The 26,026-nt window shown below is 38.4% G+C and overlaps 1 protein-coding gene across 6 annotated transcripts in view; it reads right to left on the bottom strand.

The window, feature by feature from the left end:
* Positions 1-26,026, bottom strand: part of RABEP1 (rabaptin, RAB GTPase binding effector protein 1) — a 98,804-nt gene that overhangs the window by 51,027 nt on the left and 21,751 nt on the right. For 5 of the 6 annotated variants that reach the window (XM_055576802.1, XM_055576799.1, XM_055576800.1 and 2 more), the window contains one exon: positions 17,924-18,052. The exons of the other annotated variant lie outside the window; for it this stretch is intronic. Coding sequence is in view for 3 of the 5 variants with exons in the window: in XM_055576799.1 (XP_055432774.1) it covers positions 17,924-18,052 (129 nt within the window). In the remaining 2 variants the exon portion in view is untranslated. The remainder of the gene's footprint in view (positions 1-17,923; positions 18,053-26,026) is intronic. 6 annotated transcript variants of the gene reach the window in all.

The raw sequence follows: 26,026 nt of genomic DNA, 5'->3' as shown, positions 1-26,026 counted from the left end.
TTTTAAATGTTGTAAAGATATTCAACATTATCAAACAACCGTAAGAAATGACTAACAATTTGGTAGGTCATGTAACAGGAAAAAAACTAGTCATACTAATTTTAAGTGAAGTCATGTAAGAAATCTGTACTCGCTCAACATCAGTTTTACATCATTTTGTCACCACTATTAAAATATTTTGAAACATTAGCCAGAGGCAGATATAAGAACATTAGCTGCAGAAAGTAACTATCTAAAGTATCTTGAAGGCAAGCTGGATATCTAAGAAACAGTGGTAGGTGTGTGACTGGGAATGACCCAGAAACTTACATAAACACATGAAACCACTGAAGGTGTGTGTATGTGGGTGTGTATATCAATGCTCTCTTCTAAGTGCTATTTCATAAAATGTGAAATAAAAAGCATTACTTCTGGAATAGCTTATTAATTTCTGAGGAATTAATACAATTCTGTCAAGGCTCCAGTTTATATACCTAACACCTCTTCATGCTAATTATCCCCGCTACTTCTGACTTACCGAAAATTACACAGGGCTATTCACTACCAAGTTATCACTATAAATAGAAAAACTTCAAATAAATATTAAACCTAAATACAAATTTTGGCATGTTTCCTCATAGTTAAAAGCAGTGTAGAAATCCTGGAGGAAGAGTGGATCAAATTTCATTCCTGACTTACTTTGTAAATATTTAGATAAGACATAGGTTATTTATTATATATGATATATAATATATACAGTAAATAGATATGTATGTGTATAATTAAACCAGGAAACAAAGAGAACTTAAAAAAATTTTTGTAACAAAGCATTTCAAATATGGTAGCCAACAGCACAAGTTATTAATAAAGAACAATTTCTTTTGCATATATAATTATGAAGATTTTCAAACTCAAAGAGTATCGTATTACACCAATCTTCCACATACCTATCACCAATTATCAAGATTTTGCCATTTATTTAAGCTATCTTTTTTCAAAAGTAAGTCTCAGAAACTGTATTACCTCATCTAACACACCACACATGCATCTCTAAAAACATGGGTACTTTCTTATATAAACAGTGTCACTGTCACACCTAACAACTACTTGATATAATCTTATACTCAATCTTTGTGAAATTTCTCCAACTGCTACAAAAATGTCTTTTTGAAAATTTGCTTGGATTAGGACCTAAACAAGACACTTCATTTGATGATACTAATACTTTGCTCTTGTAACACAGTATTCTACTACAATTACTCACATCTCTCAGTTTTTGAGATTGCTAATACATGCAACTACCTCATTCATTAATTGCAATACCACAATATGAATAGATCAGCTATCACAGTTCATGGGCATTTAGGTGTGAGCAAGGAATCTACTTTTTCTATACAGATCTTCCCCTTGTTCTAAACCCTTGCCCCAGTCTCCCCAATTTTATAATGCTATGTCATGTATCAAATTTCCACATATATGAGGGTCTGATTATGAAGCCTCTATTCTAGAAATATGGCCTATTTGTCTATTCTCACACCAATAATAAACTGTTTAATACAGCATTATTCATAACATTTAGCCTACTCTTACATATGCCTAACATTTCCCACAGTAAATAATTTTAAAAGCCCATCACAGTTTTGAATAAAGTGGAGGGACGGATCTGCCTTCCCAGATATTAAAATGATCATTAAAGCCTCAGGTACCAATCATTCAGACCCAGTCACCATACAGCCACAGGTAATCTTGTCCCAACCACCAGTTTGCATTCTACAACTTACTATTCTGAGGTAAATACCAGATTTTTTTAATTAAAAATAAACTTTAAAGATCAATGTTGGGTTCATAGCAAAACTGAGCAGAAAAGTACTGAGTTCCCATAAATGCCTTGCCCCCTCAGGTACAACTTCCTGTACTGTTAACATCGCCCACCACAGCAGTGCATTTATCACAATCTCTGCACTTACAACGGCACATCCTTGCCAGCTGAAGTCCACAGTTTACATTAGGATACTGTACGATGATATGTAGCCACCACTCTTTATCATACAGAAAAGTTTCACTGGCCTAAAAATCCTCTCTGTATTGCTTAGTCATTTCTCCTATCCTCCTAACCTCTGGCAACCACTTAGTTTTTTGTTTTTTTTTTTTACTGTCTCCATAGTTTTGCCTTTTCCAGAAACTCACACACGTTGTCGTTTCAATTTCTCTATGAATTTTCATAACTTGAGTGCTCATTTCCTTTTCACACTGAATAATATTCCACTGTATCACAGTGTATCAGCTCATCTACTGAAGGACATCTTGGTGGCTTCCACGTTTGGGCAATTATAAATAAAGTTGCTATAAACATCTCTGTGCAGGTTTTGCATGGATGTACATTTTCAATTCATTTAGGTAAATACCAAGGAGCAAAACAGCTGAATCATATGCTAAGAGTATGTTTAGTTTTATAAGAAACTGCCAAACTGCCTTCCGAAGTGGCTGTACCATTCTGCATTCCCATCAGCAATGAATAAAAGTTCCTGTGGCTCTACCTCAGTAGCTTTGGGTGTTGTCAGTGTTTTATATTTGAGCCATTTTAACAGGTGTGCAGTGATCGCTCATTGCTTTAATATATGCATAGACTTCTGCAACCATAACCACAATCAACTTTGGAACATTTTAATCACCCCATAAAGAAATCCAGTACTCTTTATCACTTCCCCAACCCTCCAACTCTGCAGTTCTAGGCAACCACTAATTTACTTTCTATCCCTCAGTTCAGTTGCTCAGTCATGTCCGACTCTTTGCAACCCCATGGACTGCAGCACGCCAGGCTTCCCTGCCTATCACCAACTCCCGGAGCTTGCTCAAACTCATGTCCATCAAGTCAGTAATGCCGTCCAACCATCTCATCCTCTGTTGTCCCCTTCTCCTCCTGCCTTCAATCATGCCCCGCATCAGGGTCTTTTCCAGTGACTCTTCGCATCAGGTGGCCAAAGTATTGGAGTTTCAGCTTCAGTCCTTCCAAAAATATTCAGGACTGATCTCCTTTAGGATGGACTGGTTGGATCTCCTTGCAGTCCAAGGGACTCTCAAGAGTCTTCTCCAACACCACAGTTCAAAAGCATCAATTCTTCGGCACTCAGCTTTCTTTATAGTCCAACTCTCACATCCATACATGACTACTGGAAAAACCAGAGCTTTGACTAGATGGACCTTTGCTGGTAACGTCATGTCTCTGCTTTTTAATATGCTGTCTAGGTTGGTCATAGCTTTTCTTCCAAGGAGCAAGCGTCTTTTAATTTCATGGCTGTAGTCACCATGTGATTTTGGAGTGATTTTAGAGCCCAAGAAAATAAAGTTTGTCACTGTTTCCATTGTTTCCCCACCTATTTGCCATGAATTGATGGAACCGAATGCCATGATCTTCGTTTTTTGAATGCTGAGTTTTAAGCCAGCTTTTTCACTCTCCTCTTTCAGTTTCATCCAGAGGCTCTTTAGTTTCTTTTCACTTTCTTTCTATCCCTATCACCTATTCTGAACATTTCATATAAGTGGAACCATACATACTTGTGATTAGCTTCTGTCACTTAGCATAATTTTTTTAAAGTTCATCTATGTTGTAATCTAAGTACTTCATTTTTTTTTATGGAGGAAAACAAAAACTATTTGTTAATTCACATATTAGTTGGTGGATATCTGGGTTGTTTCTGACTTTTTGACTACTATCAATAATGCTGCTATGGAAATTCACATAGAAGTCTATGTATGGCTGTTTTCCCTTCTCTTGTATAAACCTAGGAGTAGAATTGTTGGGTCAAATGGTAACTCTCATGTTTAACCATTTGAGAAACTGAAAGACTATTTTACAGTTACTAGACCATTTAACATTCCTGTGGCTCAGATGGTAAAGAAATCACCTGCAATGCAGGAGACTTGGGTTCGATCCTGGGTTGGGAAGATCCCCTGTAGAAGGAAACGGCAACCCACTCCAGCATTCTTGCCTGGGAAATCCCATGGACAGAGGGGCCTGGCAGGCTATTGTCCATGGGCTCACAAAAGAGTTGGACATGACTTAGTGACTAAACAACAACAAAGATAACTATCTACGGGGTTTTGTGATGCCCTTTATCAGGTGGAAGTTTCCTTCTACTACTAGTCTGGAATTTTTGTTCAACACCATAAAAGGGTGTTGAACTATGTCAAATGCTTTAGAGAAGATCATATTTTGTTTTTTATCCTAATAAAGTGGTACATTACATTAACTGATTCTCAGGTGCTGAACCAACTTTATATTGTTAGGATAAATACTGTTTAGTCATGCATGGAATTTTTTAAATTTTACTTATTTTTTAATTGAAGGATAATTGCTTTACAGAATTTTTATGTTTTCTGTCAAATCGCAACAAGAATAAGCCATAAGTATACATATATCCCCTTCCTCTTGAACCTCCCTTCCTTCTCCTGCCCCATCCCACCCCTCTAGGTTGATACAGAGTCTCTGTTTTTAATTTCCTGAGACATACAGCAAATTCCCATTGGCTGTCTATTTTACATATGGTAATATAAGTTTCCATGCATTTCCATACATCTCACCCTCTCCTCCCCTCTCCCCATGTCCATTAGTCTGTTCTCTATGTCTCTCTACTGCTGCCCTGTGTAATTCTTTTTATGTGCGGCTGAATTTGGCTTGCTAGTAATTTGCTGAGGATTTATGCAGCTATATTGGGATACTGGTCTGTAATTTCTTGGTTTTGCTTTCTTCTTGTAATGTCCATATTGTTTTGATATCAGGATAATACTAGCCTCTCAAAATGAGTATGCAAGTGCTTCTGTCTACTATGCATGCTCAGTTGCTTCCGTTGTGTCCGACTCTGTGACCACATAAAACTGTAGCCCTCCAGGCTCTTCTGTCCACAGGATTCTCCAGCAAGAAAATTGGAGTGGGTTGCCATTTCCTTCTCCAGGGATCTTCCCAACCCAGGGATCAAACTCATATGTCTTATGTCTCCTGCATTGGCAGGTGAATTCTTTACCTCTAGTGCCACCTGGGAAGCCCCTCTTCTACTACAATATCACTTCATGGCAAATAGATGGGGAAACAACAACAGACTTTATTTTTGGGGGGATCCAAAGTCACTGCAGATGGTGGCTACAACCACGAAATTAAAAGACGCTTGCTCTTGCTCCTTGAAAGGGAAGCTATGACAAACCTAGACAGCATATTAAAAAGCAGAAACATTACTTTGCTGACAAAGGTTTGTCTAGTCAAAGCTATGGTTTTTCCAGTAGTCATGTATGGATGTGAGAGTTGGACTATAAAGAAAGTTGAATGCTGAAGAACTGATGCTTTTGAATTGTGGTGTTGGGGAAAACTCTTGAGAGTCCATTGGACTGCAAGGAGATCAAACCCATCAATCCTATAGGAAATCAACCCTGAATACTCATTGGGAGGAATGAAGCTGAAGCTCCAATACTTTGTCCACCTGATGCGAAGAACTGACTCATTGGAAAAGACTCTGATGCTGGGAAAGATTGAAGGCAGGAGGAGAAGGGGATAGCAGAGGATGAGATAATTGGATGCCATCACTGACTTGATGGACATGAGTTTGAGCAAGCTCCAGGAGTTGGTGATAGACAGGGAAGCCTGGCGTGCTGCAATTCATGGGGTCGCAGAGTTGGACACAACTGAGTGACTGAGAGAGAGAGAGAGAGAGAGAGAGAGAGAGAGAGTGTGTGTGTGTGTGTGTGTGCTGCAATTCATGGGGTCGCAGAGTTGGACACAACTGAGTGACTGTGTGTGTGTCGCAGAGTCGGACACAACTGAGTGACTGTGTGTGTCTGTGTGTGTGTGTGTGTAGGCAGCACCAGGTCTTAGCTGCAGCAAGCAGTATGTTTTGGTTGTGGCATGTAGGATCTAGTTCCCTCATCAGGGATCAAGCCCAGGCCTCCTGAATTGGAAGCAATGGATCAGGAGGGCAAGGTCCCTTTCTGCCTACTTTTAGGACAGTTAGAGAAGAATTAGTGTTAATTCTTTGAACATATGGTAAACACTACTTAAGCCATCTGAGCCTCCGCTTTTCATTTTGGTGGGGTGGGGGCAGTTTTTTAATTACAATTCACCCTCTTTATCTGCTGTGTCCAATTTCGATTTTCCACTTCTTCAGTCAGTTTTGGTGCTTGTATCTTTCTAGGAATTTGCCTACTTCCTCATTCATAGTATTCCCTTGTACTTTTTTTAATTTCTGTAAGGTCAGTAGTAATGGACCTGGTATTCATTTACTGGTCAATCTAGCTAAAGATTGATCAAGTTGTTGGTCTTTCCTTCCAAAGAAAGCATTAACAGTTTCACCAATTTTCTATTCTGTATTTCACTGATTTTTACTCTAACCCTCATTAATTCCTTCTTTCTACTTGCTTTAGGCTTCATTAACACTTCTTCCAGTGTTACAAAGTGAAATATTACAGATTTGAAATATTTAATCTTTAATACAAGCATTTATAGTTACATAACACAAACTGGAATCAAGATTGCCGGGAAAATATCAATAACCTCAGATAAGCAGATGACACCACCCTTATGGCAGAAAGTGAAGAGGAACTCAAAAGCCTCTTGATGAAAGTGAAAGTGGAGAAGAAAAAAGTTGGCTTAAAGCTCAACATTCAGAAAACAAAGATCATGGCATCCAGTCCCAGCACTTCATGGGAAATAGGGAAACAGTGGAAACAGTGTCAGACTTTATTTTTCTGGGCTCCAAAATCACTACAGATGGTGACTGCAGCCATGAAATTAAAAGACGCTTACTCCTTGGAAGGAAAGTTATGACCAACCTAGATAGCATATTCAAAAGCAGAGACATTACTTTGCCAACAAAGGTTCATCTAGTCAAGGCTATGGTTTTTCCTCTGGTCATGTATGGATGTGAGAGTTGGACTGTGAAGAAGGCTGAGTGCCAAAGAATTGATGCTTTTGAACTGTGGTGTTGGAGAAGATTCTTGAGAGTCCCTTGGACTGCAAGGAGATCCAACCAGTCCATTCTGAAGGAGATCAGCCCTGGGATTTCTTTGGAGGGAATGATGCTAAAGCTGAAACTCCAATACTTTGGCCACCTCATGTGAAGAGCTGACTCATTGGAAAAGACTCTGATGCTGGGAGGGATTGGGGGCAGGAAGAGAAGGGGACGACAGAGGATGAGATGGCTGGATGGCATCGCTGACTCAATGGACGTGAGTCTCAGTGAACTCTGGGAGTTGGTGATGGACAGGGAGGCCTGGAGTGCTGCGATTCATGGGGTCGAAAAGAGTCGGACCCGACTGATCTGATCTGATGTCTAAGGACTGATGCAGCTGCATTTCATAAGGATTGGCATGGCATGTCTAGAATTCCATTTATCTCGAAGTATTTTCTAATTTTCTTTGTGCTTTCTTCTTTCAGTTATTGGTAACTCAGGAGTATATCACCAAATTTCCACATATTTGTGAGTTTCCCAAATTTCATTCCATTGTGATCAGAGAGCAAACACTGTATTATCAATCCTTTTATACTTAATCCTCTATTTCCTTGTTGATCTCGTTATTGTTCTACTCATTAATGAAAGTGGAGTACTAAAAAAATATAATCTTACTGTAAAACTGTATTTTTCTCCTTTCATTTTTGTCAGCTTGTTTCCTGTATTGTGGGATTCTGTAGGTAGATGTGTATATAACTATTTTGTCTTCCTGATGGATTGGCCCTTATATGTGGAATCTAAAATATGAAATAAATGAACTTATTTACACAACAGACTCACACATACAAAACAAATGTATAGTTACTAAAGGGGACAGGTGCTGGGGTAGGGATAAATTAGGAGTTTCAGATTAGCAGATACAAATCACTATACATAAAATAAACAACAAGGTCCTACTGTATAACACTGGGAATTATATTCAATATCCTGTAATAAACCAAAATGGAAAGTATCATGAAAAAGAATATACATGTGTAACTGAATCACTTTGCTATATACCAAAAACACAACCCTGTAAATCAACTATACTTAATTTTTTTTAATTTTTAAAAATATAGTGCTACTATAAACACTCTTCTCCTGGAAATCTTGATTCCAGCTTGTGCTTCTTCCAGTCCAGCGTTTCTCATGATGTACTCTGCATATAAGTTAAATAAGCACGGTGACAATATACAGCCTTGACGTACTCCTTTTCCTATTTGGAACCAGTCTGTTGTTCCATGACCAGTTCTAACTGTTGCTTCTTGACCTGCATACAAATTTCTCAAGAGGCAGGTCAGGTGGTCTGGTATTCCCATCTCTTTCAGAATTTTCCACAGTTTATTGTAATCCATACAGTCAAAGGCTTTGGCATAGTCAATAAAGCAGAAATAGATGTTTTTCTGGAACTCTCTTGCTTTTTTGATGATCCAGCGGATGTTGGCAATTTGGTCTCTGGTTCCTCTGCCTTTTCTAAAACCAGCTTGAACATCTGGAAGTTCACAGTTCACATATTGCTGAAGCCTGGCTTGGAGAATTTTGAGCATTACTTTACTAGCGTGTGAGATGAGTGCAACTGTGCTGTAGTTTAAGCATTCTTTGGCATTGCCTTTCTTTGGGATTGGAATAAAAACTGACCTTTTCCAGTCCTGTGGCCACTGCTGAGTTTTCCAAATTTGCTGGCATATTGAGTGCAGCACTTTCACAGCATCATCTTTCAGGATGTGAAATAGCTCAACTGGAATCCCATCACCTCCACTAGCTGTGTTCATAGTGATGCTTTCTAAGGCCCACTTGACTTCACATTCCAGGATGTCTGGCTCTAGGTCAGCGATCACACCATTGTGATTATCTGGGTCATGAAGATCTTTTTTGTACAGTTCTTCTGTGTATTCTTGCCATGTCTTCTTAACCTCTTCTGCTTCTGTTAGGTCCATACCATTTCTGTCCTTTATCGAGCCCATCTTTGCATGAAATGTTCCTTTGGTATCTCTGATTTTCTTGAAGAGATCTCTAGACCCTACCATTCTGTTGTTTTCCTCTATTTCTTTGCATTGATCGCTGAAGAAGGCTTTCTTATCTCTTCTTGCTATTCTTTGGAACTCTGCATTCAGATGCTTTTATCTTTCCTTTTCTCCTTTGCTTTTCACTTCTCTTCTTTTCACAGCTATTTGTAAGGCCTCCCCAGACAGCCATTTTGCTTTTTTGCATTTCTTTTCCATGGGGATGGTCTTGATCCCTGCCTCCTGTACAATGTCACGAACCTTAGTCCATAGTTCATCAGGCACTCTATCTATCAGATCTAGGCCCTTAAATCTATTTCTCACTTCCACTGTATAATCATAAGGGATTTGATTTAGGTCATACCTGAATGGTCTAGTGGTTTTCCCTACTTTCTTCAATTTCAGTCTGAATTTGGCAATAAGGAGTTCATGATCTGAGCCACAGTCAGCTCCTGGTCTTGTTTTTGTTGACTGTATAGAGCTTTTCCATCTTTGGCTGCAAAGAATATAATCAATCTGATTTCGGTGTTGACCATCTGGTGATGTCCATGTGTAGAGTCTTCTCTTGTGTTGTTGGAAGAGGGTGTTTGCTATGACCAGTGCATTTTCTTGGCAAAACTCTATTAGTCTCTGCCCTGCTTCATTCCGTATTCCAAGGCCAAATTTGCCTGTTACTCCAGGTGTTTCTTGACTTCCTACTTTTGCATTCCAGTCCCCTATGATGAAAAGGACACCTTTTTTGGGTGTTAGTTCTAAAAGGTCTTGTAGGTCTTCATAGAACCGTTCAACTTCAGCTTCTTCAGCATTACTGGTTGGGGCATAGACTTGGATTACTGTGATACTGAATGGTTTGCCTTGGAAACGAACAGAAATCATTCTGTCGTTTTTGAGATTGCATCCAAGTACTGCATTTCGAACTCTTTTGTTGACCATGATGGCTACTCCATTTCTTCTGAGGGATTCCTGCCTGCAGTAGTAGATATAATGGTCATATGAGTTAAATTCACCATTCCAGTCCATTTCAGTTCGCTGATTCCTAGAAAGTCAACATTCACTCTTGCCATCTTTTGTTTGACCGCTTCCAATTTGCCTTGATTCATGGACCTGACATTCCAGGTTCCTATGCAATATTGCTCTTTACAGCATCGGACCTTGCTTCTATCACCAGTCACATCCACAACTGGATATTGTTTTTGCTTTGGCTCCATCCCTTCATTCTTTCTGGAGTTATTTCTCCACTGATCTCCAGTAGCATATTGGGCACGTACTGACCTGGGGAGTTCCTCTTTCAGTATCCTATCATTTTGCCTTTTCATACTGTTCATGGGGTTCTGAAGGCAAGAATAATGAAGTGGTTTGCCCTTCCCTTCTCCAGTGGACCACAATCTGTCAGACCTCTCCACCATGACCTGCCCATCAGACTGGTTCCAAATAGGAAGAGGAGTACGTCAAGGCTGTATATTGTCACCCTGCTTATTTAACTTATATGCAGAGTACATCATGAGAAATGCTGGGCTGGAAGAAGCACAAGCTGGAATCAAGATTGCTGGGAGAAATATCAATAACCTCAGATATGCAGATGACACCACCCTTATGGCAGAAAGTGAAGAGGAACTAAAAAGCCTCTTGATGAAGGTGAAAGAGGAGAGTGAAAAAGTTGGCTTAAAACTCAACATTCAGAAAACGAATATCATGGCATCCGGTCCCAGCACTTCATGGGAAATAGATGGGGAAACAGTGGAAACAGTGTCAGACTTTATTTTTTGGGGCTCCAAAATCACTACAGATGGTGACTGCAGCCATGAAATTAAAAGACGCTTACTCCTTGGAAGGAAAGTTATGACCAACCTAGATAACATATTGAAAACCAGAGACATTACTTTGCCAACAAAGGTCCATCTAGTCAAGGCTATGGTTTTTCCAGTGGTCATGTATGGATGTGAGAGTTGGACTGTGAAGAAAGCTGAGTGCCGAAGAATTGATGCTTTTGAACTGTGGTGTTGGAGAAGACTCTTGAGAGTCCCTTGGACTGCAAGGAGATCCAACCAGTCCATTCTGAAGGAGATCAGCCCTGGGATTTCTTTGGAAGGAATGATGCTAAGGCTGAAACTCCAGTACTTTGGCCACCTCATGTGAAGAGTTGACTCACTGGAAAAGACTCTGATGCTGGGAGGGATTGGGGGCAGGAGGAGAAGGGGACGACAGAGGATGAGATGGCTGGATGGCATCACCGACTCGATGGACGTGAGTCTGAGTGAACTCCGGGAGTTGGTGATGGACAGGGAGGCCTGGCGTGCTGCAGTTCATGGGGTCACAAAGAGTCGGACACGACTGAGCGACTGAACTGAACTGATGAACACTCTTCGGAGAAGGCAATGGCACCCCATTCCAGTACTCCTGCCTGGAAAATCCCATGGATGGAGGAGCCTGGTAGGCTGCAGTCCATGGGGTCACCAAGAGTCGGACACGACTGAGCAACTTCCCTTTCACTTTTCACTTTCATGCACTGGAGAAGGAAATGGCAACCCACTCCAGTGTTCTTGCCTGGAGAATCCCAGGGATGGGGGAGCCTGGTGGGCTGCCATCTATGGTGTCACACAGAGTCGGACACGACTGAAGTGACTTAGCAGCAGCAGCAGCAGCATAAACACTCTTATCTTTTCAAAGTACATCCAAAACATATGCTTTTGATTTTATTGAGCTTAACTCAACTTCACTTTCCATTTCTGTTGCTTTATTTCTTGTATTTTCTTTGAGTTCACTCTTTTTCTAGCTTTTGAAGTTGAACATTTAGATCACTTAGTTTCACTTTCTTACATCTTCACATCTTTTAATAAACTAATTTTAATAAATGTTTTTAAAGTTATAAGCTTACTTGCAAAGTACTGTTTTAGCTGCATCCCACAAGTATCTTCACTGTATTATAAGTAGTTTACAGTCTTCATTACAATTTCCTCTTCAATTTATGAACAATAAGAATGCATTCTTAGTTTCCAAACTTTTAAAAAAAATTTACATTGTTTAAGATTTTTCTAACTGCATTAGGTAAGAAAACATGGTAAGTAGCTTGACATTTAAAGTATGTAAAGTATTCCTTTAAGATATATATAATTTTTTAAGTGCTCCTTATGACCCACACGTACGGCAGAAAGCAAAGAACTAAAGAGCCTCTTGATAAAAGTGAAAGAGGAGAGTGAAAAAGTTGGCTTAAAACTCAACATTCAGAAAACGAAGATCATGACATCTGGTTCCATCACTTCATGGCAAATATATGGGGAAACAGTGGAAACAGGGACAGACTTTAGTTTTGGGGGCTCCAAAATCCCTGCAGATGGTGACTGCAGCCATGAAATTAAAAGAGTTTGTTCCTTGGGAGAAAAGTTATGACCAACCTAGACAACATATTAAAAAGCAGAGACATTACTTTGCCAGCAAAGGTCCTTCTAGTCAAAGCTCTGGTTTTTCCAGCTGTCATGTACGGATGTGAGAGTTGGACTATACAGAAAGCTGAGCTCCAAAGAATTGATGCTTTTCAACTGTGGTGTTGGAGAAGACACTTAAGAGCCCCTTGGACTGCAAGGAGACCCAACTGGTCCATCCTAAAGAAAATCAGTCCTGAATATTCATTGGAAGGACTGATGCTGACGCTGAAGCTCCAATACTTTGGCTACCTGATGCAAAGAACTGACTCATTGGAAAACACCCTGATGCTGGGAAAGATTGAAGGTGGGAGGAGAAGGGGACAACAGAGGATGAGATGGTTGGATGGCATCACCGACTCGATGGACATGAGTTTCAGTAAACTCTGGGAACTGGTGATGGACAGGGAGGCCTGGCGTGCTGCAGTCCATGGAGTCGCAAAGAGTCGGACACGACTGAGCAACTGAACCGATGAATATAAAAGACTGTATTTTTTGGTTTCCTGGGTACATCATTGCTAGCTTTTTAAAATTTCATTGCTCAAAATTGTTATATCTTTAAAGTATAAATTTACTGTTATTTACCCTACTTGGTACTCCATACTTATGTTGAAGACACACTTCTGTTTCTTAATGCTTGAAAAATTCCAGTCATTATCTCCTCAAACATTCTTTACTATTCCCTCTATTTTCTTCTCCTGGAATTCTTTTTACATATCTTCCTAAACCAAGCTTTTAACTATTGCTCTGGTTAGTTGGCATCAGAGCTTTATATAAGTAATGACCATGTACAAAATCAATTTTGAATACCGCTAGAAAACTTCACTGTCTTCTGGTGATTAACATGAGCTCCATTTCTACTATTCTCCTTCAAATTGAGAACTCTATGGCCTTTTGTTTGATTCCTTGTGTAACAGGCTCTTACTCATTGCTCAAAACTGAGGATTTCCAACACACAAACACTGTTGCAGTGCCAAGCTTTGTACTGAAACTGGTTAAAGGAGAAACCTAAATCAGAAACTGTCTTTAGAAAGTTAAATCCCTTTTTCAATCTCAGCAGAAAAGTAACAGAATTTTTAAGTATTTATAACATTCCCAGTTGATGTCATCTGGGAAAAGAATGGGTGTTAAGGCAGGAAAAGGCAGTAAGGGGAGCCAAGAAGTAATACCCTCTGTTAGTACTTCTCAGTACTATTTGCACTTCTATTTCAGCCACTCTCCAAATAAATGAAAGCACAGGTATTACAACACCAAAGCAAAAGCTATTCTAATTGGGAAAAATACCAATATTTGGACTTCTGGGGTTATTGTGACCTGATCTGCTGAAAGATAAAACATACAAAGACTAGAGAACACAATAAAACCATGACTTATACTGTTACCCCCGGTGAAAATCATAGAAGACTAGATTTATACTTCATGCAACAAGATGAGCTGCTGCTTTACAGGACATCTTTGAATTTGTTTAGGCAAATAGCCAAGACATCCATAAACTAAACAACCTTTACCTTTTACACACTGTGCAATTTCTTTAGAAATGACACTAAAAACTGTCAAAAAGGATCATTAAAACTCTCAAAAAGAAATTCATAAAAAGGATCATAAAAACTCTCAAAAAGAAATTCATAAAAAGTTAACTCATCTATTCTCTATGGCCAGTTTAAGTTCACAGAGAACTTCAGATAGTAAAGATACAAATGTATACATACAGATTATTTACTGGGTCTAGATGTATTCAAAGCAATTTTAACATACCAGATATGTTTTTGAACCAACCCACATTCAGAGCTGCTTCGATATAAAACTGCAATTGATCATGTATTTCAGAAATGAGTTTCTTAGTCATTTTCATTTCTTCAGAATTTTATAGAAAAGACAATTTTATAATTTCAGAAAAGATAAGGAAAACTATACTTTCTTGAAGATAAAAACCATATCTCATTCATCCCAACCTCGACAGTGTCTTGCAGACTACCACCATGCCTAGACAGGAACACTAGCTTTCCCATCTCCTTGTCAGCCTATGAAGGAAAAAAATTAACAGGGAACAGCCAGCCCTCCTGCAATCCATGAGAAAATCATCCAATCCCACACTGCAGTAAGTAAACCTTTCCAAGGCAAGGGCTGAATTCTGTGAGCCCTAGCAACCTTCCATCCTATAGAGCAGTGACTTTCAAACTGTTTTAACCGTGATTCACAGCAAAAAATGTATTTTATCACACAACTCAATACATACATGTGTATATGTAACTAAAACAGAAAATTTTGTTCAATTATACTTACTTAACCTTACCAGGTAAATAATGTACTCTGTTATTTTCCATTGTATTTCTTTTCAAAAAACTGCTGATAACAACCCATTCAATTCTGCTTTCCATCAAAGAGCTACAACCTAGTCTGAATAACACCACTCCAGGACAGTGGTTTTCAAAGTGAGTTACATGTGCCTGAGTGGGTACGCAAAGATCTTCCAAGGGATTCAGAGCCACATGATGTTTTAACGGAATCAAATTCTAGATCCTCAACTTCCATAAAAATCTTTCCTAAAATAGAGACGTGTTTATGTGTAGATTCTCTTTGCACCTCTCTTTTCTTAATACCCTTCTCTCTACATAACAAATGAAAGGCTTTCTCCTATCCTGAGTTTTACTATGGTTCACTGCCTTGTTGTGTAAAAACTCCACCGTGATATAAAACCAGAGGAATAATTTAAAAATATTAATGTCAGTAGCAAAGTGAATGACTAGTAACTGGGTAACAAATCTTTTGGCAGGTCACACAGATGGCGCTAGTGGTAAAAGACCCCACTTGCCAATGCAGGAGACGTGAGACATGGGTTCAGTCCTTGGGATAGGAAGATCCTGGGGACGAGGGCATGGCAAACCACTCCAGTATTCATGCCTGGAGCATCCCATGGACAGAGGAGCCTGGTGGGCTACAGTCCGTGGGGTCACAGAGTTAGACATGACTGAAGCAACTTAGCACGCATGCATGCATGGACTGCAAAGTCTATTTCAACAAAACTGAAAGAAGACCTATCTGAGTTGTCAATCTATAAAATAAAATTGAAGCTAGAGCACTGGGTGATTGAACACATAATTCAGAAAGAGTTAAGAGAATAAAATAACAATCACTATTTAAAAAAGGAAAAACTTCTATTTCCATCTACTGATTTATGAGACCAGGGGCTTAACTTACATCTATTTTTGTTTTGTTTTAAGGCCGTGCTGCTCAGCTTGTGGGATCTCAGTTCCCTGTCCAGGGATTGCACACAGGCCACAGCAGTTAAACCCCGAATCCTAACCACTAAGCCACCAGGGAATTCCCAACTTATATCTAGTTAAAAAAAGAAAGAAAAGAAAAAAACTGAAACATATCTTTTTCTAGACATTAATAATATTCAGTAGAGCTTAATGACTTAATTGGGCAGGAGAACCAATATATCTCTTAAGACCTGCATTTCCAGTAATTCTTACACCTTATCATACTATTTTTTAAGTGTATACAATATTTATGATGTAATCATTTGTATACTTTAAATTACGGCAATACTGCAATACAAAAGAAATTTATGTGCATATTTTTATTGCAGAGCAATTAGACCAATTTTTCTAATGGCTTTCAAGCACAAAATATTACTGTAGGCTAGTGGTTCTCAAAAGTGTTGTCCCTGAACCAACAACATCAGCATTACCTTGTTAACTTTCTAGAAATCCAAAGTCTAGGATCCCACAGATCTAGTGAATCAGAAACTCTAGGGGTGGGGCCCAGCAATCGTCCTTTAAATAAACACTAGAGGTAAAATTCTGATGCACACTCAAATTTGTGTTCTAAAAAATCACTTTTTAGAATAAAATTCCAAGGAAGATGTTAAAACTAACACAAGGAGGGGGGAAAATGTAAAATTCCTGCTGAAGAATTTATTCACATTTTTTTATTCAATGGATCGGTGATGGATATTATCATAAATCACTATGATTGACTATACTGGATATGTCTAAAGCATGAATTTTTTATTTAAATTGTCAGAATTAACAGTACAATAGAACTGACATACTTCAAATCTTTTTAAATTTAAAATTAAAAATTTTTTAAGGAACAAGGGGTGTATGTAAACATTTTACAGAGTAGATAAACTTAAATGTTAAAGGATCACCAGTCTAGAGTAATAGTTCTCAAACTGTGGCCCTTGGACTGGCAGTAATGCAATCACCTACAAGCTTATTAGAAACACAAATTCTCAGGCTCCAGCCCAACATACTGTGTTCCAATAAGTTTTCTGGGTGATTTTTATCCACTTTAGAGTCTAAAAGCCGCTGGTCTATACTAGAGCATCTATTCCCAAAATTTGATGTGCATCTGAATTAACTGGAGAACGCCTTAAAACATCAATTGCTATAGACTCTAATTCCAAAGTGTCAGATTCAGAAGTCTGGGGTAGCTTCCAAAATTTTCATTTCTAACAAGTTCCCCAGGAGATTATTAATGTGATGCTGCTATTTCACAATCACATTCTGAGAATCACTCACTGGTCTAGAGGGCTCTAGAAACCATATCTATACTTTCCTATGTCAATATCCAAAATGTAAACCATTCCCAACATCCTTCAGAGTAGGGTTCCCTCATGATACGCTCTCATACATTTGCCTTATACACTTTGTTCATTTGCCTTATACACTTTGCTTTTTTGGGGACTCAGCCGAGTCCGGCGAGGACATGGAATCAAAGCCACTGCAAGGTGTCATCTCTTAGAGCGTTGTGGGTCAGGAAGATCCCCTGGAGAAGGGAGAAGCTATCTACTCCAGTATTCTTGGGCTTCTCTGGTGGCTCAGACGGGAAGGAATCCGCCTACAATGCAAGAGACCTGGGTTCAGTCCCTGGGTCAGGAAGATCCACTGGAAGAGGGCATGGCAACCCACTCCAATATTCTTGCCCAGAGAATCCCACGAACAGAGGAGCCTGGCGGGCTACAGTCCATGGGGTCGCAAAGAGTCGGACACAACTGAGCGACTAAGTGCACTATTCATCTTTTTTCTTCAGTAGAATTAAACTTCTATGAGTACAAGAGCCACACGAACCTTGCCCCTTCTGTATACCCAGCACCAAGGCACAATGCCTACCTGATAGTAGGTATTAAACATATTAATAGATAATTAACATTTGTTGAATAAATTACATGAAATGTCAGTTTTAATATAACACAGCTAAGGCTATTATTAGAATGCCAATTGTCCTGATTTACCTGGGGCTATCTCCCAAGTGCTAAGAGGACTGAAAGTCCTGTGTCCCAGGACTAACTAGCCTACCATATTAAATATCATTAATGTCAAAAGACAAAGAAATATCTAAATAATGCATTATTCAACTTGTTTTACAATTTCATTCTTAACCCTAACCTCTAAATAGACTTCTATTATACAATGCAACTACAAATAAAATCAAGATTTATTCAGTGATTAAAATTAACATTGTATATACCACCAAGAAACTTGACAAAAAATTTTAAGACAGTTTTAGTACAGGGGTTGGGGGAGACTTATAAACTTACCCTCTTTAGCCAAATATAACTCTTTAAATTTTGCTCTCTTTTGATTAAATTCTTGCTCAAGCTGTTGCTTTGCACGTAAAAATTCTGCATTAATTTTTTCCAATTCTGCCACCCGCTGCTGAAGAGAAACTGAAAGGAAAAATACTAGTTAACAAGTAATAATTTTTATTTATAAATTAAGTTACAAGAATTGATTAATATTGCAGCTGCATATTTCTATAAAGAAACAAGTGCTCAAGCTTCTCCCAAAGATCCAATATATTCCCGCAAATTCTAATTTTTCAAAAAAGACACTTCCACTCAACTTAATTCACACGTTGTGAATGAATCCTATAAGCTGAAACAGTACATATATGGAGAATCACATAAAGCAAATTTCCCAAAAGAAAGCTTCAAAGTTCCTTTGTATAACTAAGTACGTCCATCCACTTATGGATCTGTTAAATATTGGATTATTTGGGCTGTTTATCCCACAAACAAATCCACTGCCAGTCTTGCTAGTTCCTGTCTCTTTCATGTGTTGTAAGCAAAATCTAAATGGCACTCTGATTAGGACAGCTATTCTAGACTGAACCACTCTCCCACTTTCAAGATGGCTCATTAGACTGAAATCATAATGAAAAAACCTTTCATATAGAAAGGATACAGAACTGCACATTCTGTATGAACTCTCCATTACTGGGAGATTATCCGGTTTTTAGATTAACTTAATTATGGTATGGCAGGGACTGGGACCCATTTTTACTTGAGGAGCTCTATAATTTGGCCACAGCTGATTATATAAACACCTATCCTGACCAAACCCTGAGAGTATTTTGCTTGAACCAAGGAGAGGGAAATCCAAACTCTTGGCGGCACCCTTTACTCCAACAGCAACCCAGCCACAAAGCTATGACCCTAATTGCTCCAGGGGACGCTTATCGACAGTAACTGCTGCTACTACTGCTAAGTCACTTCAGCTGTGTCCAACTCTGTGCGACCCCATAGATGGCAGCGCACCAGGCTCCTCTGTCCCTGGGATTCTCCAGGCAAGAATACTGGAGCAGGTTGCCATTTCCTTCTCCAATGCATGTATGCATGTTAAGTCGCTTCAGTCGTGTCCGACTCCGTGCAACCCCATGGACAGCAGCCGACCAGGCTCCTCTGTCCAAGGGATTCTCCAAGCAAGAATACTGGAATGGGTTGCTATTTCCTTCTCCAATGTATGAATGCATGTTAAGTCACTTCAGTTGTGTCCGATTCTGTGCAACCCCAGGGACAGCAGCTCACCAGGCTCCTCTGTCCACGCGATTCTCCAAGCAAAAATACTGGAGCGGGTTGCCATTTTCTTCTCCCAGAAAGGGAGATAATACTATGTGTTATCAGTAGTAACACGTCTGCCTAATTACCTAGGTCAGCAGAGGTCTCGGATCCCTACAACCAGATAAAAACAATTTACTAAAATTTTAACCATGATCTGAGATTATCTCTGAAGGCTCTCAGTTCAGTTCAGTCACTCAGTCGTGTCTGACTCTTTGCGACCCCATGAATCGCAGCACACCAGGCCTCCCTGTCCATCACCAACTCCCGGAGTTCACTCAGACTCACGTCCATCGAGTCGGTGATGCCATCCAGCCATCTCATCCTCTGTCGTCCCCTTCTCTTCCTGCCCCCAATCCCTCCCAGCATCAGAGTCTTTTCCAATGAGTCAACTCTTCGCATGATGTGGCCAAAGTACTGGAGTTTCAGCTTTAGCATCATTCCTTCCAAAGAAATCCCAGGGCTGATCTCCTTCAGAATGGACTGGTTGGATCTCCTTGCAGTCCAAGGGACTCTCAAGAGTCTTCTCCAACACCACAGTTCAAAAGCATCAATTCTTCGGCACTCAGCTTTCTTCACAGTCCAACTCTCACATCCATACATGACCACTGGAAAAACCATAGCCTTGACTAGACAGATCTTTGTTGGCAAAGTAATGTCTCTGCTTTTGAATATGCTATCTAGGTTGGTCATAACTTTCCTTCCAAGGAGTAAGCGTCTTTTAATTTCATGGCTGCAGTCACCATCTGCAGTGATTCTGGAGCCCAAAAAAATTAAGTCTGACACTGTTTCCACTGTTTCCCCATCTATTTCCCATGAAGTGATGGGACCAGATAATACTCCTCTAAACCTATTACTCAGTTAAATTGAGCTTATAATTTTATAGCACCCAGAAAAAAAAGACTGGAAAAAACGCAATGATCTGTCTACAAGATATAGGATTACAGCTAATTAATTTCTTCCATGTGCTTCTCAAAGTTCTCTACAACTCCTTCAATACTAAATAATTAAAACCAGTATTTATTTGCTCCCATGACATCTTCAGTCAAGCCTCACTACAGATCTAACAGCATCAAAGCAATCCATGGCAAAAAGAGAAAATGATAGCTGCTTTGAGTTCCCTGTCATTAAAGGTAAGGAGTTATTTTGAGGAGCAAGCATCTAGGATCTTTTCGTCAAAGCAAAGAATGACATCTGATCATCTGAACACGTGTTATCCCTCAGAGAAAAAGAGGAATGGAGAATGCACTGGAAGGGGGAAATGTGTAGTTATTTCATATTTACTTTTGAAATCATGAAGAAAATAAGTTCTCTGTACTATTTACTTGTCTTGGTATTTTTAATTGTCCAGATTCCAATTGTTAAATAAATTAAGCAAATTTTCCACTTCACGTTTTAGTTACAGGTAGCTACTTATTAAAACATGAGTTAGGGAAAAGCAATGGGAAATAAAGAAAGATGATCCTTCTGTTCTTACTTGTCACTAAAAACTACACTCCCACCCACTACTACCTTCCACTAAAGTGCACAGACACACACAAAATGTCCGTACTTTCAACATTATATTTAGAAACTGAAGCTAATAAATCAATAAAAACTAAAATACAGCCTTTAAAATTACAGCCAAGAAAGATTAAGTGTGTTTCCAATACTCCCCACCCTGTCCTGGCTCTGACCCACAGTTGAGGCGCAGTCCACACCCACAGATCTGGCTGCCTCTCTGCACAACTGAGGACAAATTTCAATTCCAGCAGTCATGATCCCCTTGAGGATATACCAAGTAACTAACTCTCTTTTTCTTTTTTTTTTTTTTATAAAAAAATTTTTAATCCTCCCCCAAATTTTTTTAAATCCACCTCAACTATTTCCAACATACTACTGTTCTACAACACATAAAAAAGCCCAAACAACTGCTTTTTATAAGAATGCCTCTACAGCTTCATCTGGAAAAATCAATTCACCTTGCATAAAACGGCAAGAAAGTTTAAAAACAGGCATCCCTTAAATCATAATGCATGAGCAACCAACCACAAATCAAACTGAAAATAGATCTCATCACACAAAATTTTTTTTTTAACATGGCGACTAGCAGTTCACAATAACAATAGTTCATGTAAAAACCACTTAGCCTGGCATATTAGAAAAAATGGGTAAATGTTAGCTATAAACTAGTAAGATTTAATGATATTAAACGAATAAGGAAAAACAGCAGAGTGATCAACTGGCTTTGACAAAAGACCAGAAGTCACTTCCAGCCTCATGATTCTGACTCAGTTCCATGCTTAGACTTCCAGCTCATATCATTCCCTACTACATGTATCATCCTAGCAACATGCGACCATTAATGCCAACTTCAACAACACTAAGCCTGCTGTAACTCACAGCTGAGAGCTATTAGCATATCAGACTCTGTTAAACATTCCACACATTCTGTATACTGCTACCTTCTTTTGAGTAGTAAAATAAAGGGGGCGCACTATGTTATGCAATGACTTCTTTTAATGCTTGATATGCAGAGAGAAAAATTATTACATCATTTATTCAAAGTGTCTGCACTGGTGGTATAGTGATGAGCATAGCTGCCTACCAAAAGTGTCTGAATTAAGCAACAATACAAAAAGAAAAGAATAGTATGGCAAATAAATGAAGGAAAGGTGCAATAATTGTTAGGTATATCTCCTTCCCTAATTTTGACATGAATGTGAAAATATGTAATAATTTAGAAATATTTTAAAGCCTCAAGCTGGGTCCTACTATTACACTCTAACGTATACTAAACTTGATGAGACATTATCAATGGGGGGGAAAACACAATCTAGGTTAAACGTTACTACAATCAGAATTTTTTTTGTTTAAAAAAGTTTAAGATCCAGGAAAACACCTATTTCAAGCAAAAAAAAAATTGCATAACTCCAGTGGAACAAAAGAATCTGAACAGTTCCTGAAACTCAGAAGTCTTAACTTGTATATCATTGACTTTGCTAAGTCACTTCAGTCGTGTCCTTCTCTGTGCAACCCCATAGACAGCAGCCCACCAGACTCCCCCGTCCCTGGGATTCTCCAGGCAAGAACACTGGAGTGGGTTGCCCTTTCCTTCTCCAATGCATGAAAGTGAAAAGGGAAAGTGAAGTCGCTCAGTCGTGTCGACCCTCAGCAACCCCATGGACTGCAGCCTACCAAGCTCCTCCATCCATGGGATTTTCCAGGCAAAAGTACTGGAGTGGGGTGCCACTGCCTTCTCTGATCATTGACTTTAAAGTGAAACTATTAAGTATTGTAGGTATGTACATCCATCCAATGGAATAATATTAAGTCAGAAAAATTATATTAAAAGACACAAAATTATATTGATATATAACATAATACAATCTATGGAAATATATATGCTGCTGCTAAGTCGCTTCAGTCGTGTCCGACTTTGTGCGACCCCATAGACGGTAGCCCACCAGGCTTCCCCGTCCCTGGGATTCTCCAGGCAAGAACACTGGAGTGGGTTGCCATTTCCTTCTCCAGTGCATGAAAGTGAAAAATAAAGTGAAGTCGCTCAGTCGTGTCCTACCCCTAGCAACCCCATGGACTGCAGCCTACCAGGCCCCTCCACCCACGGGATTTTCCAGGCAAGAGTACTGGAATGGGTTGCCATTGCCTTCTCTGATAGATAGATAGATAGATAGATATGTATGTGTGTGTGTGTGTGTGTGTGTGTGTGTATATATATATATATATGCCAAATTATATTAAGTGGTTCTCTCTCTGAATCAAAGCTAATCAAAAGGATAAATTACACTTGATTGGATTTAAATTAAAAAGTAGTAAGGTGCTTCATTTTTAAGTTTCAGTCATTATAATTTTGTCCTATTGCTCCATCTCAATTTCTCTGCTCCTAAAAAGTACACATAACTTATTTCAATGGTCTTAAAATATTTTAACACACTAAAGAGTCATTTTTTAAAACTACACATATATTTTCCCAGGACAAATAATTTGCTAAAATTTAAAAAAAATCTGCTAAAAACAAAAATCTTTTGTTTCAGAAGCGGCCTTTCAGCTGGCAAATGACCTGTACTCTGAAAACTCTTCCCTGTACTCTGAAAACTCTGTCCAGCCTTTTGAGGGATTACTAAAAATTATTATTTGCAGTAAATACACTCACTGAATGATGCCTTGTTTAGGAAATATTCAGTAAATCCACAATTACTTGCCTCAGTAAGGAAGGGGAAGGAGAAGGTAAAGTAGAGCAGTCTACAATAACATTACCAGTCACCCGACAGTATTAGAGCAAACAGATATAGCACTTGGGAATAATTTTTCCCATAATACTAAAGATAAATCATAAATTCTTTAGTATAATAGAAAGCCTGTCATCTCATTTTATATAATCCTCCAAAATCTGACCCTAACAACTTTAAGATACTGCAGCCTTTCTCCCTGTCCATTTACTCAGATGAAACATTTCTAAAACAAAAGAACATCTGGTGATGAAGTTTACACAGAACATCTTTTTAGCCTTCCTTATGTGAAGCAAAATGAAAACCCTTATTTTCTTTTACTCTTTTATTCTTTTTTTAAAACTCTCTTAAGTAACTAGGTGCTATAGTATTTCAGATAAAAGATAACAAATGATGGGTTTCAAATAAGAAAGTCAATTATTTCTCATGTAAAAATCAGGTGTTTATGCAAATGACTTGAAAATGTTGTCATAAATCCAGGAAAAATATTAAATGAAAAGAACTGGCAACAAATTTTAATTCAGGTAGATAATGAGATAATGAAAAATTAAGAAGAGAGTCTTCAAAAGGGCAAAAGTAGAATTAAGGATGGAAAAAACTGATATGGGGAATGGGTGGCAGGGGTGACAAGAACTGCGGTGAGAAGAATCAAAAAACAGAACATTTTCTAATTTTCAACCTCCCTAGAGATGTTAATGATCAAAATTAATTAACCTCTAGGCATTTGCAGTGTGGAATTTTATGGGTCCAATTTTTAGTTTACATTATTGAGTGGGAATAACAACTGGATAATAGTGTTATAAGGATTGTATAGATTACTATAGTCCAATGTATTTCAAACTAAATGTCAATCCATTAGTAAGCCGTTACATCAATGTAGTGATTAGCAATCTGCCATTTAAAGTTAATAATAAAATATAACAGGAAATACCAGCAACACATTTAATATGGGTATATGTTATTTCATGATTGGGTTGCGCTGGAGAAAGTGCTTCTTACAGTGGAGAGAGGTCAAAATAGTTTGAAACACCAATTCCTAATTCATGCAGGAATCCATTCCTATAACAGACATGTGATCACATGGCTTACACATAAACATAAACCTAACAACTCAGTTCACTGCCTTATGGGGCAGCCAATTCCACCATTAAGAGATTTTAGATTATCCTTCCCGCTTTACTTGAACAACTGGTCACCTGTTAGAAATATCTATTTTTACTAAAAGAACCTTAAATCATCTTCCTTAGAAATCTTAGTTTTGCCCTACAGAATCAGTGAGGAAAATTTCTATTATCTGACATCTCACACTTGTCCTCTCCTTTATTCTCCAGATGAAACATCTCTTCCCCCTTTAATAATGTCTAAATTCTTCATGATCTCAGTTGCTCTCTCTGCACACTACAGTTAAGTCAAAATTCTACATAAAACAGGACACTCTAATCCTTACACAATACCAGCTTAGTAGAAACATTGTATCTGGGGGCTATACTCTTAATAACATACTATAAATTTACCCTAGCTTTTACTGGCTGTGATCTCACATTGTCATTGCTGGCCCAATAAAGATAACTTCAAAAATAAGCTGACTATACACAATATCTTATATAAAATGTTTAACCAACAAAGACCTACTGTATAGCACAGGGAACTACACTTAGTATTTTGTAATAACCTATAATGGAAAAGCATCTGAAAAAGAATACACACACACACAAGCAAATATATACAACTGAATCACTGTGCTGTACACCTGAAACTAACACAACATTTTAAGTCAACAATACTTCAATTTTTTTAAAAAGCTAACTATATGGCTGAAATAAACTATGGACATTTTTTAATACTGGTCAAGACATACAATATAAGTTCAACCACCATTACATGCATCTTACCAGATAATTTTTTTAATCACCTTAATTTCTGATTACACATAGCCCAATTACCATAACTGTCAAAAGCTCATGTTCAACAACTGATATAACTATGTGTGGATAAAAATGGATAGCTATCTTATTCGATTTGTACAAATTGGTATTATTCTACTTCGAGTATTTCAAATACCAAATGCCAAGCCAGATGAAAAAGCAAGACTCTCACTGGACTTTTTGAAAAGAAGATATATTTTCTAACTATTTGGATATTTAAATATTTGAGAGTCCCACTTACAAGACAAATAAAGCAATTCCAAACTTATATATCTTAAGCTTAAAACTAAAAGAAGGCTTAAGAAAAGGCCAAAAGAATTCAGCTTTCTGCCTATAACTCTACTGGCATTCATAAGTAGAACCACATCATGCCACTTTAGGACCTGGCTTGGAACTCTGAGAATTCACTATCCGTGAAGCTGAATTTAATCTTTATTTTGTGCTTGAATTAACCATGTGTCAGTAAGGTTGCTGGTGAGAATGCAAATTAGTACAACCACTTTGGAAAACAGTTCCTTACAGATGCACACCTACCATATGATACAGCAATCCTACAAATAAAAACATATTTCCACACACAGATTTGCACACAAGTGCTCACCAAAGCTTTGATAATACTTATAAAACTACTTTGGCTTATGATAACCAAA

Source organism: Bubalus kerabau, chromosome 4, assembly GCF_029407905.1.
Source record: "Bubalus kerabau isolate K-KA32 ecotype Philippines breed swamp buffalo chromosome 4, PCC_UOA_SB_1v2, whole genome shotgun sequence".
NCBI classification, from domain to species: domain Eukaryota; kingdom Metazoa; phylum Chordata; class Mammalia; order Artiodactyla; family Bovidae; genus Bubalus; species Bubalus kerabau.
Note: the sequence above shows the minus strand (reverse complement) of the source record. Positions and strands in the feature narration are given on the sequence as shown.